Source organism: Dicentrarchus labrax, unplaced genomic scaffold, assembly GCF_905237075.1.
Source record: "Dicentrarchus labrax unplaced genomic scaffold, dlabrax2021, whole genome shotgun sequence".
Classification (NCBI taxonomy): Eukaryota; Metazoa; Chordata; class Actinopteri; family Moronidae; genus Dicentrarchus; species Dicentrarchus labrax.
The window spans coordinates 21,891,039-21,904,371 of NW_026136719.1; the positions used below are offsets into that span (position 1 = coordinate 21,891,039).

Consider the following 13,333-nt stretch of genomic DNA (forward strand, 5'->3'; position numbering starts at 1 on the left):
TTAACCAACCCACTTAGACAAACACACAGAGCTGAGCAGAGCAGAACAGAGAGACGGGCTCATGCATTTTAATCGCCTGCCAGGAAAATGGACCTTTATTTTAGGCCTAATCTCCGACAGAGTAGAACAGGACAGAACAAAACGGACCAGAGTGTGCGTCAGGACTGAGAAAACAGTGATTAAAAAATGCACAACACTTAGCTCATTACCAGGGCACTCATGTTAGCAGCTTGTTAACGTGTTCCAATCTGCCTGTTTGCTTACATTTTTCAGTAACAATTGAACATCTCCAGAATGTGTCTCTCAATAACAACATGCTCATTTGGAGTCTTTGCTGCCTGGTTTCTAACTTTGGGCTTCAGCTAATGAATAAAAATACAGGGTCAATTCAGATTATGTAAAGTTATGATGGTTACACAGATTGGGATCCACACATATTAGCTCTTCATAATTAGTATTGGATTATGGATGGGTATGTATTTGTTTATACAGAACTATGACAAACTTTATTTTTTACTTTTCTACATTCACTTGGTTAAATTCCTAGAACCATCAGAACGCAATAGACGCAATTTGTTTGGTTCTGTGTATTTTGGAAGCAGTTATGTCTGACTGATTCATAGTGGGAATGTTGACTAAATCATGTTGAGATTGCTGCGGTGGACACGTGAATCTGACCTGGATAATATGTACATTTTTTGGTGACATTTGTGTTTTTACATGGTGTATTTCTACTTAAGAAACACACAACTCATCATCCTTCCTTTGTAATTTTGTACTGTATGTTCTGTTAAATACACACACGTTCTGATAGCAGATGGGCCAGGGCAAATAATTTCCCCCATACATATTGATTGACACATTTTATATGTCTAAATGTTATGTGCAACACACTGACACAATTTTCACAAGCCAGTCAATGTAATGCAGGTACTGAAGAACATTGCCGGGAAAAGTAATGTTAGAGTAAACATTTAGTTACTCCATTTCATATTTTTTGCCCTTTTCATTTACATTTTTTTGTACTAGTTTTACTATTCATATCGCAAGTTTATTGCAATATTGATGAAAAAGAAAAACAAGGGAATTTGATGTGATGGTGTATCTTTGCACAGCCTCTGAATTACCTGATGTTAGGTCCATTGGGTCTGCTTGGTGGTTGCCAGGAAATAGCCAAGAAAGACTCACTGACTGCCACTACGGACAGTAGTGCAATACCTTCAGGACTTGTGGGTAATGTGGTAGCTAGAGTGGGCAGGCTTTCTGTACATCCTCCAACATATCCACCACCCATGGAACAAGCTAACAAAGTGATACTGTAGTTCGTGTATGGAATGAGGTCCGTTATTGTGACGTTGAGCTCAGGAGAATTTGCACTGTCATGGAAGATGCGGGGTTCCGGGAGGCGGATCTCATAACCATGGATTTCTCCATTGGGAATAAGTGGAGGAGACCACGTGACCTGAAACACAAGTGTGTCAGATTTAAGTTCTGAGTTATTCATTTAAAATACAGTATTGAGAGAAAACCAAAGGCCTAGTTCACTTGATCCCTCACTTCTAACTGTCCTGTCATTATCCCAACAAAGTCATCTCATTGGTCTAAAGTCTAAATGCTCTCAACATGCTGGAGACAGCAGAAAGCTTTTAGATGGATGAACTACAGGAAGTCATGGGATAATGCGTGTGTGTATGTGCAAAGCTTGCATGTGTGTGCTCATGCAAACACATATCTGCAGAGAAATGCAAGTGTGGTCAGTTGAGTGCTACTTGTGCTATGATGTAGGTAGTATCTGTGCGTGTGTACATTGTCACCTGGGTATGTGAATGTACAGCATTAGGATGATCACTGTATGTGTGTGTGTGTGTGTGTGTGTGTGTGTGTGTGTGTTCAACTCTCTAGTGGGGAAAGATAACCTGACTTTGACTTGAGCAGAAGATTCCTTTCATCAAATTTAAAACAGGGCACACACACAAAAACACGCGCACATGCACAAACACCATGCTAAAATAATGAAAACAGCTGGTAATGGAATTGGTGCATGCAAAAACAAAAGCTTGCTGTCGTTCAGCACTGCATCTGATTTGGAAACAGTTCAGTCTGTCAGCACTTCAGAGTGAAGATGAAGGTAACTGGCACACACACAAATGGGCAATACACACACACACACACATACACACACACACACACGTTTGAATTACAGATATCTATACAATAAATATTTTGTGTATACATCTACATACAAACAGCGCGTACACACACACACACACACACACACACACACACACATCTGTGTTCATGTACTGTGTGCTCTAACACACTTACGGATACAAACTGTCATGTAGAATAACTGATCAGTTCACAGCTTGCTGAGACTTATGAGTTTAGGTGATTAAGTGGTCAATGTTGATGAGAGTATTATGAATGAACGTCAAGAATAATTATTTCTCATGCAACCTTGATATTCATTTAACAAGTGACACTGTGAGGTGACACACACACACACACACACACACACACACACACACACACACACACACACACTCTGAGCCACACACACAACCACATATGGGCAGGGTCATGTTGAGTTAGGTAGCTCATTTCCCAAAGTGCGTGTTGGGTGTGCTTTGTGGTGGAAGTCATTTACAGATTGAATAGCCTGATGTAATCTGGAGATGGTGAAGACAGCAGAGACCCTGGGCTGACACAGAGCACTGGGGCTAAGGCCAGTACAGTATGTGTGTATTTGTGTTTGTATATGTGTTTATGTGTATATGAGTGAGAGAGAGACAGATGATAAAGTTGGTAGTGAGAGAGAATAGGTGTGTGTGTGTGTGTGTGTAAGGACGTGGTGTATGTGTGTGTGTGTGTGTGTCTTTGTGCATCTATGCCATTATAATCAGAGAATAACTCAAAGGCACTGAGAGAGTGCCAGCCTCTGCAGCTGAGAATATAATTATACTGTTTCTTTGTACATGCATCAACATTCCCACTTAAACATTAAGGTAAATTTATATTGTCATCCTGCAAACCTGATTTTATTATATTTGTGGTTAAAGAGTGAAAAATATGGTGGTAGTAGTGGGTCACAGATCAGAAGATGGCCAAAATCAAATGAATGGTTTAATTCACTGAAGTTTAAAAATGCATATATCATAACTAACAAACTACCAGTGAATGTACCAGTAAACTATCTTGGTAGAGATAATGAGAATAGAATGAGAAACCAATCACTTGAATCAGACCCTAACAAAGTAGCAGAGAACATTTAGAGTGGTTACAGTCTACTCTTTACGATCATTGTTTAATACAAAACCTGCATTACAATAATCAAGGTGTTGATCTTTATCACTTACTGCATCACAGACTATTCCACTCACAGTCTGATAAAGCCAAAATGCCACTGTCTTTAAATAACAGAGATGTTATCCTAATATCAGAATCACACACATTCAGTAGACTTTGGCTGTGCCTTGATAACCTGACCAGTAGTATAACTACATAAAAGGACACGGACAAAACAAGCAAACTGAAAAGAAAATATGACAATGGGAGAGAGTTAATACCTCGATGAGCAAGAAGTGATATGAAAAAGAAACCATTTAGAGAATGAAGGGAGATACTCAAAATCCGCTCTATGTTGTCAAGGTCAATTGGTAACCAGGAAGCGGCCTGCCTGTCTGTCCAATTAGCAACAACCAGGAAGAAACACTTTCCTTCTCGGACCTATGACCCCTAAAGCTGTGCTGCTGCAGAGATGACAGGGGCGGTTCTGAAATGATGACAGGCATTAGCATTTTTCTGCAGTTAGCATTAGTGCAGGGTTGTGAGTGCATGTGTGTGCGTCTGTGTGTGTGTGTGCATGCGTACAATATTGTTTCAGAGGCTTCCGTTGATAGGCCTTGATGTGGGATTAGCCAGTGGTGAAACTTAACTCTGGCCCCTCCTTCAAAATGGCCGACAGGAAGGAAGCTGCCTCAGACAGGGTCACAGCCCCTCCCATTTTCTGAAGGGGACCTTGAGTTGAATGTTTTTCTTTCTCATTAAATCTCAAGAAGGAACGACAGAGGAATCAGTGTGACATTGCTTTGTCTTTTCTTCTCTGAGTGACTGAGGAGATTTCATTGTCGTATTGTATTTTCTCTGTATTTTCAATTTCAAGAAACTTAAACACTTTAAATTCTAAAAGCTCAGAGATTCTGAAAACTTTTATCAGTTGAATGTAATTAGAGATATTACATTTTACAATCAGTAGCACCATGGCTTACTTGACATTAAATTTGTGAGCCATATCTCAGAACTTTTGTGCTCTCATGCCAGATTTAAGAGGTTTTTGTGAACCTGTGAGAAGTCAACATACCCAAAGTGACTCTGTACCCAAGACCTTCACCCTCGGTGGACTGAGACCAGCTGGCCGAGACGGTCTGGTTGTGATATTGACCCAGGGTCCTGCAAGTATGTAAAATTATGTGGTTAAAAATCTTACTGCCAAATAGCAAAAGTTGGAAGCATTCATCCTTAAGCTGCCACTAGACTGCAGCATACACATATCATGGTCAAATTCTGGTGGTTTGGTGGATTTAATTTCAGTTGAGCCCATTATTATGGTTTTACCTGTTGTGTTGCCAGCCTGATTATGGAGCACAAGCCGATACTGGTAGCTAGTCCAGGGACTGAGAGCTGATGAAGAGTCCAGGAAGGAAAGAGGAGGAGGGTCTGGTGGGAGATGGCCCACTGTGGACACTTGTTTAGTCCCAGCAACTCTGCGCTCAATCAGCCATCTATGCCCAGCACAAGATACAATGGAGTTTATATACAAAGCGAGTGTCACAGAGGAATTGCAGTTTACAGTATGTATGTGACAATCTCTCACCGCTCCAGCGGGCCATTGCTCAACTCCGGTGCACCCCAGGACAAGAGAACAGAAGTTGGGGTGTCAGAGTAAAGGTGAGGTGCAGGAACCCCTTCAGGGGGAGCTGGGAGGGTACGGAAGCTCGGAGACATCCCAGACACTGAACAACCCACACTGGTGCATGCTTCCATCTAGATTTTAACATCACATATATATATATATATATATATATATATCATAGTTAAAATAATTAAGAACAATTTAATATCATGAGTTATTCTGTTATTTCTCTGTCAATAATCTCTAATTGTGGCACATTTGACTGCCATGCTACAATAACTATTAAAGTGCAAACAACAAGAAAAATAAAATCTGTTGTGACATTTTGTAATTTACTCTCATCTGTGCCTGGAAACATATGATTATTCAACTGCCAAATATTATTATATTTATATTAATCATTGGAACATAATCAGAGGAATAGAGATAGAGTCAACAGAAACACAATTATGACACTTTAACTGTGTTTGTATATGTTTTAAATTGCATAATATTTAATCTGTCAATGTTTAATCTATCACACTATACAGTACAATATTGTGTTCTACCCTAGTATAGTTCTAATATATCATACCTGGAGGCTGTAGGTCTGGTATGGCAGCAGGTCGAGGAAAGTGTAGGTAGTGGTGTTCCCTGGAACAGTGATTGATAGAGGGGACGAATTTGAATCTGAAGCTGCACTAAAGAAACCAGAGATGGGGCTGTGGAAGGGGTCTTGGTTTAGAATATGTTCAGTATTAGAGGTGGTCATGCTGTATTGTGGGTTTGACAGTAAAAGACTGGGGCTTGGCTTTACACTGGCTGTCATGGGGTAAAATGAAACGGAATCGGGGCCTTGGCTTGTATTTCTTCCATAAACTGACTCAATCTGGTTGTCTTCAGGCCTCAAGCTAGTGCCTTGGATTGTGGTTGAACTGTCATTACTGCCTGTGTTGACAGTAGACATGGAGATGTGGCTTGAGCCTGGGGTGGTAAGACTGGATGTTGATCTGAGGTTATGACCTGAGTTGAGATATGCACCTTCAGTGCTTGGGTTAGGACCTAAGCTTGAGTTAAGGGGCGTGCTGGTGCTGGAGACTGAGCTGGGTTTGAAATATAAAGAAGAGATAGAGCTGGGGAAAAGAGAGAGGGTATAATTGGTAATAATGCCATTTGGTTGGGAAGGAGGAACCCAGGTAATTGTTAGACTTCTAGGATGGAGCCCTGATACAGCTGGAGTGTCCACTGGTCCCGGACCTGAGGGTAAAGAGAAATAAATAAATAAATAAAGAGACAAAAAAGCAATAGATAGTTATACTCTTTGTGTGCTTATAAAAGAGTGAAAGCAAAGAGAAGAAGGGGATTTGTTCTAAAGAATTATTTGACAAGTAAAATCACGAATGACATCAGAAGGACAAAGAGCGATTTTACTATCCCTATCCAAGGGATTAACATGAAAACTTTCTTTTTCTCTCAATTTCTCCCCCTGAGCAAACCATGATTGTATTTATGGATTTATGCAGTACTTGTGACTGTTTGAATGTGAGTCTGGGCATCTTTCAGTTGGGAGTTCAGGAGGTGATCAGTGGGCCAGGCTGGACTGCTAGGAGCAATGTAGGCTAACTTCGCACTGCCTTTGCTATACACAAGCACTGATACATGATACACACATATGGCCCATGATTTAAGTAACTACATTGAGGGATAAAACCGGGGCATAATATATGTAAATGATACACTTTAAGTTTGATTAAATAAGTTTATATGAAAAACTGAAGCATTTACTAAGTGTCAGCTCAGGAGACCAAACTGATTGCAAATGCATCACAACGCATCGTTTTCCAGAACCAGAGCTGTGGTCTCAGAGAGCGAGTAGATTTCTCATTTGGGTCCAGTGTGTATTCATGTTCACTGCCGTTCTCAATGCCCGGGAGTGCCTTCAATTCTTAAGTCCGTAAGGCAAAATGATCCTCTCAAGTATGCAGGTAGACAGAGATGCACATCAGAAGGCCACCTGCACACACACACATACACAGTCACAGGATGTGCACATGTCCATGCACGGATATGTACCTGCACAAGACTAGTCAGAGGGATATTTCACTCCACGGTAGCTCATTTGAAGGTAATGCCCCCTCCCCCCTCCTCTCCCGGCATTTACATCCCACTGTACTGCTCTATAATGGACACACACAGATGCGTGTCCATATACATAGACACACACTCTTCCTAACACACACTCACACACACATACATACACCCACAGTGATGCACTATAGCAGTAATGGTGCTGTGTGAAGGGCAAGCAGATCAAGGTGACTGAGCGGACTGAGGGAGCGTGCTGCGTCGCTAAGTGCTACCGCTAACCGCTAACGGCTTTCCCAGATGGCGGTGTGCAAGTGTGTGTGTGTGTGTGTGTGTGTGTGTGTCTGTAAGAGAGAGACAGAGAGAGGGTGAAAGAAGATGAAGATGAGAGAATCTGTGTGCATGACTGTATGAGAGATAAAGTGTGTAAGCATGTATATGTGTTTGTCAGCATACATGCACAGAAGTCAGCGGTTGTATAAGAATGTGTTTATTTTGCAGACTATCTACCAACTGATTGGCTTTATTACTTCACACAGACTGAGATGCCAACTAACATTCAGTGTTTGGTTCAGGATGCCCCGGTTCTCCTAAAAGTTTAAATTGTCTCTTAATATAATGTTTATTACGACTCAAATGTCTTTGAGCATTTGGATATTATGATTTTCAGTATATCTTCAGTAAATAGCCTGAGCCTGAGTTTTCTAGTACATTTAGCATGCAGCACAGCTTTTAACAATAAACCCTGATCTTCTGAAACAAATCTGCACTGATTTCTACTAATCTATTCTATATTGTATTTTGGCATAAGAAAGCAGGCTCGGTGTCTTTGGTGGTCTCTATAGAGAAGATATGTATTTACTGATAAATTACGCAAAATAAAGAAAAACAGGCGTATTTGACCATGTGTGCACAAACACACACAATATTATGTACAGTCAAACACAGAGAGAGGCACATTACAAGTTAAAAAAATTAAGATGGCAGCCAGCCAGTCACACAAACACTAACGCACACTTTTTGCATCTCCCACACAAATAAACAACAATATAAAAATAAGGTTGTAAAGCTTGGCTGATTTTACAGATCACAAATCGTGCCACCAACAACCCATCTTTCCTTCGATCTACATCTCCCCCACTGTCTGTCTGTATCTTTCCTTCCCTCTCTTTTCCTCTCTCTGACCCCTTCCTCTCTCCCACCACCTCTCTCTCATTTTCTTCTGCTCTGTGTCGTGGTCTCTCTCCCTCTTTCGCTTCCTCACTCTCTCCAGTCTCCCTGCTAAATAAACAATGCAGAGAGTTGACCTTTTGGGTTAACAGGTTTTTATGCTAGCTCTACTCAGCACTCACACTGATTCAATTACCACCAAAGGTCTACTGAACCCCACGAATAACCAAGGAGCCCGTCTTCCTGTCTGACTATGTGCATATCTGCCGGCCTGTCTGCGTGCCTCACTGCGCTGTCGTTCATCTTTGCGGAGAGTTGGGTTGTCTCTCTACCTGTTTGTGTAATTATACATTCTGCACCCTTCTGTCTATTTGACTAAATTCTTGTCTGCTGTTCTGTGCTTCCTTCGGTCCGTCTAATCAAAATGTTTTTAACAACAGATATGAAACAGAGATGCACAGAGAGGAAGACAGACAGATCGCAGATGGAAAGTCCTCAATTGTAAATAATTTTACCACAAAACACAATCCAGTCACCTTGATCCATCCCCTGTCAACCACCCAAAATAACCCCCACTGTCACCCCCCATTCCTCCCTCATTCCCTCTCCTCCTCCCCTCCCCCTCTGCCTCTAAGTGTTGAGTGTTATTTAGGCTTTACTGGCGCGTGTAAAATTCTGCAATTTGAAGGGCTGTTAAGTTTTTCAATTGAAATTTTCATTTAAGATGCAGGTGATGCTTTTTCTCTTTTTTTTATTTTACTGACGCTTTACTGCTCTCTGGATAGGACGGAACGAGTGTTGAGGGAATGTGTAGCAACCCCTCTCTCTCTAGTCTCGTGACTCCTTATCTCTCTTTCCCTCTTCCTCTCCTTCCTGCTCAACTCTTCTGTTCTTCTATCTCTCATCCTCCCCTTCCCAACTGCTCTTTTTTTCAACCATTTCTCTTCCCCCTGCCTCTTCGACCTCTTCATTCCTCATGCCTTTCCCTCTTTCTTTCCCGTCTCGCTTCATCCCTCCCTCCACACCTCCCACCCTTACTCCTCCTCTCTCCAGTAAAACACAGTAGCAGAAGGCTAAAACAGGAGTGCGGGGCCGCCAAGCCTTAAATCACATTTATAAGGATTTGGTTAGCATAGTAATAACACAATCAACTGACAAGGGCTGGGTGAGGGAAGGAAGGGAAGTGTGTGTGTGTGTGTGTGTGTGTGTTTGTCCGTGTGTGTGTGTGCATTTGTAGCTAAGGGCCTGTGTAGATTTAAGTGTGTACATCAGTGTATCCATGTGAAGAGAAGAGGAAGGGTATTATTTTTAGCCTTGCGCAGGGTCCTGTGTGTGCATGTGTGTGTTTGTGGAAATGTGTGTGACTGGGCTTTTGAAGGTGATTCGAGGCTCCTAGGAGTCATAATGAGGACAAACGCTGAGCTTTACTGTAATCAAGATGCTTACGGCATGGTGTCAAAACGTGACAAGCAATACGGGGAGAATTTACATTGCATTTCATATCTTTACTTTTTCTACAGATTATTTAATGTCATTGCTGCTTTAAGAGACACTGAGGAGGCAGTGGGAAAGAGGATGATGCATGACCAAGGTCATGAGCTTGATTTGTATCCATAACATCATGAGTATATGAGATGTACATTAGCCTTTAAGTAACTACGACCATCACGTTACCTAAAATGTCAATCATTCAAAGTTTTCAATATCCTTTTCAGACACTGACTATCTGGAGTGATTTACTTAATACCAGCTAACCTTCTGATGTATCTGTGTAGTACAGAAAGAGAACAAAAATGGTGCAAAGCTTTAAAAATAGAAAGTGGAAATGTGTGACAATATATTCAAGTTAGTGGGAACTGATTGTGTTTAGAAAAAAAAACATTTTTAAAATATAACAAAAGCTATTCTTCAGCATGTGACTGCTGCAGTTTTTATGTAGAGCACTGTATATTTACCCAGTATATTTAAAGGAAAAACAGATCAAAAGCACTGTGTAAATACGTTCAGGTAATGAGTATATAATAGTGTACATAAAATATTCTAGTTATCTCTTGATGTGCAAAATAACGATGGGGTTATGTTCACATTACTTCAAAATTTCCTTGGGACAGCTAACTGAACAGAATGCTGGGAAATAAGGTAGAGTATTATTTTATTAATGCAGTCACTCATTCATTAAATAACATGAATTCTTTGTGTTCTGTCATTACCTCTAACCTCATTTCTGTTGCATTTTTCTCCTTCACACTTCTTCTCTCTCACTCTCGGCTTTAGGTTCAGTTTGGTGAAACAGTGCTTCTTTAATGTTCTCTCTCTCTCTCTTTCTCACACACACACACACACACACACACACACACACACACACACACACACACACACACACATTTACTTTCTAAGACTGCTTTGCTAAGATCATTTTGTCGAAACGATGCTTTATTCATACTCTATAACACTCTATAACACACATATACACATCTGCTCACACAAGCACACACATACACTCTCTTAGATCACTTAGCTAGTGTGAACATGGGAGTAGACAGAGGAAAGGGAGCTGTCCAACATAGCTAGAGTTTATGTTCACAGGAGCCGTCTGTCTGTTCTGCAGCGGCAGGAATTCATAGGGACCAAATTACATTAAAAAGATGGATATAAAACTTTAATGGAATGATAAAAAGGAAAGGAGGACGCGTGGGTCTCTCTCTTTCTCTGTTCTGTCATTAGCCCTTGCTTTTCTTCTCTTCCTCTTTTTTCCCTCAATTCCTCATTTTACCTTTTCTTTCCGCACTTTTTCTCTCCACTTATTTTTTCCTCTATCAATGCAATATAAAAGATATGCCTGTATATTAAGATTTCCTGTATGTGTCACTTGAGGATATGTATATAAACTTGTGTGAGTTTCTGTGCATGTATGTTCACGTTGAAGCATGAATACTGCATGTATGAACTTGGCCTTACTATATATGAAACCATACTGAATGAAATGTAAAAGTGCTTGCTAAGGTTGTCATTTTTTGAAGTGTGTGGGAGAGGAGATTAGGAGGGGAATGCAGCCTTTCCTGTCACTGCCAAGATGACGAGAGGATGGGTTTATGGTGACAAATTACACATCAATGTTAGAGAAATCCAATCTGGCCGCACTTGGCTTTCTTCCATCATGGGTTTAAATCCCTTCTTATTAAAAGCTCCCATACCTGTCCTGTATTCTATTATTATGTTAAACGATTTCTTTTGTGCGTGCTTTAAAATGATTGGACATTTTCACATTTAAACAATAGTAGGTGTTGTATGTCCATGCATGGAAGTAAGATTTAATTGTAAGATGCAATACTTAAATTGTAAGAGAAATCTATGGGGATTATTATTTATGACACCAGGAGCTGTAAAAAGGGATTAATGTGTACAAAAGATATAATATCATTCAGAAAAGAAACCTGATTCCTCCTTTCCATATGTACTCTATTCATATGAACAAATTAATGAGTGAAACATACACACACACACACACATGCACACACACACAAAAGGACAGCATCCCAGTGTTTTGTGTTGATGAACCTGAAGTTATTTTAGACTATGCAACATTGATTTATGGTGTCTTGTTTTGGAGTCTTTCTTAACTTCAACCCTACTAGTCAAGAGGTTTGTACGCCTACAGTCAGAACACACAGTGTCGGCCTGTGTGTTTTGTCCTTTTGGGGATGAGTTTGTCTGCATGAACCTTCATGACTGTGTGTTATTGCTTGTGAGCATGAGGAGGTGTGTGATTGATAAGGAGGACAAGCGGGTGTGTGTGTATGACACATGTTCTCAGTGTGTGTGTGTGTGTGTGTGTGTGTGTGTGTGTGTGTGTGTGTGTGTGTGTGTGTGTGTATGGGGGGGCCTGAGAGAAGCAGAGAGATGGAGAAGGATGGACGTTTGAACGATGGGGCACAGTGTGACCGAATGGACACATCTATTACAGTCCGTACATACAGAGAGAGAGACAGAGAGAGAGAGAGAGAGGTAGATTTGCATACTTTCTCACACTCATACAAAAAACAAAAATACCAATATTGTCCACCTTATCTATAATTGTTGAGAACACAGAAAAACTTTTAAAAAAAGCTCACTCTGTTAAAGAGCGAGAGAGTGTGTGTGTGTGTGTGTATGTGTGTGTTTTTTCTAGAGGAAATTAAATTCTGAATATCAATGAGAAAAGCACAAGGCCATAATTTAATGCATCCTAAATGTCTGCAATTGTGTGTGTCTGTATGGGTGTATGTGTGCATCAGTGTGTGTAGCTAAACTTGTGTGTAAAGCTGCACATACAGTACATGTGTACATACACATTTCTGTGTGTACATGCGCATGTATGCAATGTATGCAAATCTCAGCTGCTTAATGATAATGTATGTGATAATAGCGTGGTACTAATTAATTTATAACTTTGCACTGAGGAGGCTGTTCCAGTGGCTAATATGATTCTATTACAGCAATTAGCCCACAATGACACTGGCTAGGTCACTCACACACAGACACACACCTTACAGTATGCAAATCTCACTCTGTCAGTGTGTTCCATCCTGTCTTGCTTGTGCCCATGTGACCAGCTTCTTTTAATATGTTCTGTCTCTTCTTTATAGTATTGTTCACAGTGACCGCCTCCACCAACACCAAGAAATGACACTTTTATCAATTAAAACCTTGGAAACTTTCAGAGAACAAAAGAAAACTGGGCAGAGGCTCTGTTTTTTACACCACAAGCCATATGTTTAATGTGTGAGGCTATTGTTTACATCATCACCTAAAATCAGGAGATCTGTCAGACTCATTGAGTTTAACTTTGACTCAGCAGCACTGACGGCCAACTGACGGCAGAGGCCAACTAACAACCAGCTGCTGCCAGCCACCTGCCAGCCACTCACTTGCAAAACCCGGCTGGACTGCTGACACAAGCACCCAGGCAGCACAATTCAGTATGAAAAAGCAATGCCAACAACCACTGCCAACAGGTAGCCTATAGAGCAGCAGTACAGAGTGTTTATCTGACCCAACAAGTTTGTGTATGACCACCAATATAATCATTTAAGTGTTTTCTATGGTTATTTATCAACGGCTTTTCTCTTCTGTTGCTTTAATATTGCGTGTGTGAACTGGAACCGGGTTGCATGCATCTGTGAGTAACAAGTATGTTACATTTTATGT

General features: G+C 40.8%; 1 protein-coding gene across 1 annotated transcript in view; it reads right to left on the reverse strand.

The window, feature by feature from the left end:
- Positions 1-13,333, reverse strand: part of ush2a (Usher syndrome 2A (autosomal recessive, mild)) — a 197,405-nt gene that overhangs the window by 75,713 nt on the left and 108,359 nt on the right. Inside the window, exons 50-54 of the mRNA XM_051379326.1 lie at positions 5,487-6,148; positions 4,874-5,043; positions 4,615-4,781; positions 4,361-4,449; positions 1,128-1,462 (exon numbers count right to left, since the gene is read on the reverse strand). Coding sequence (XP_051235286.1) covers positions 1,128-1,462; positions 4,361-4,449; positions 4,615-4,781; positions 4,874-5,043; positions 5,487-6,148 — 1,423 coding nt within the window. The remainder of the gene's footprint in view (positions 1-1,127; positions 1,463-4,360; positions 4,450-4,614; positions 4,782-4,873; positions 5,044-5,486; positions 6,149-13,333) is intronic.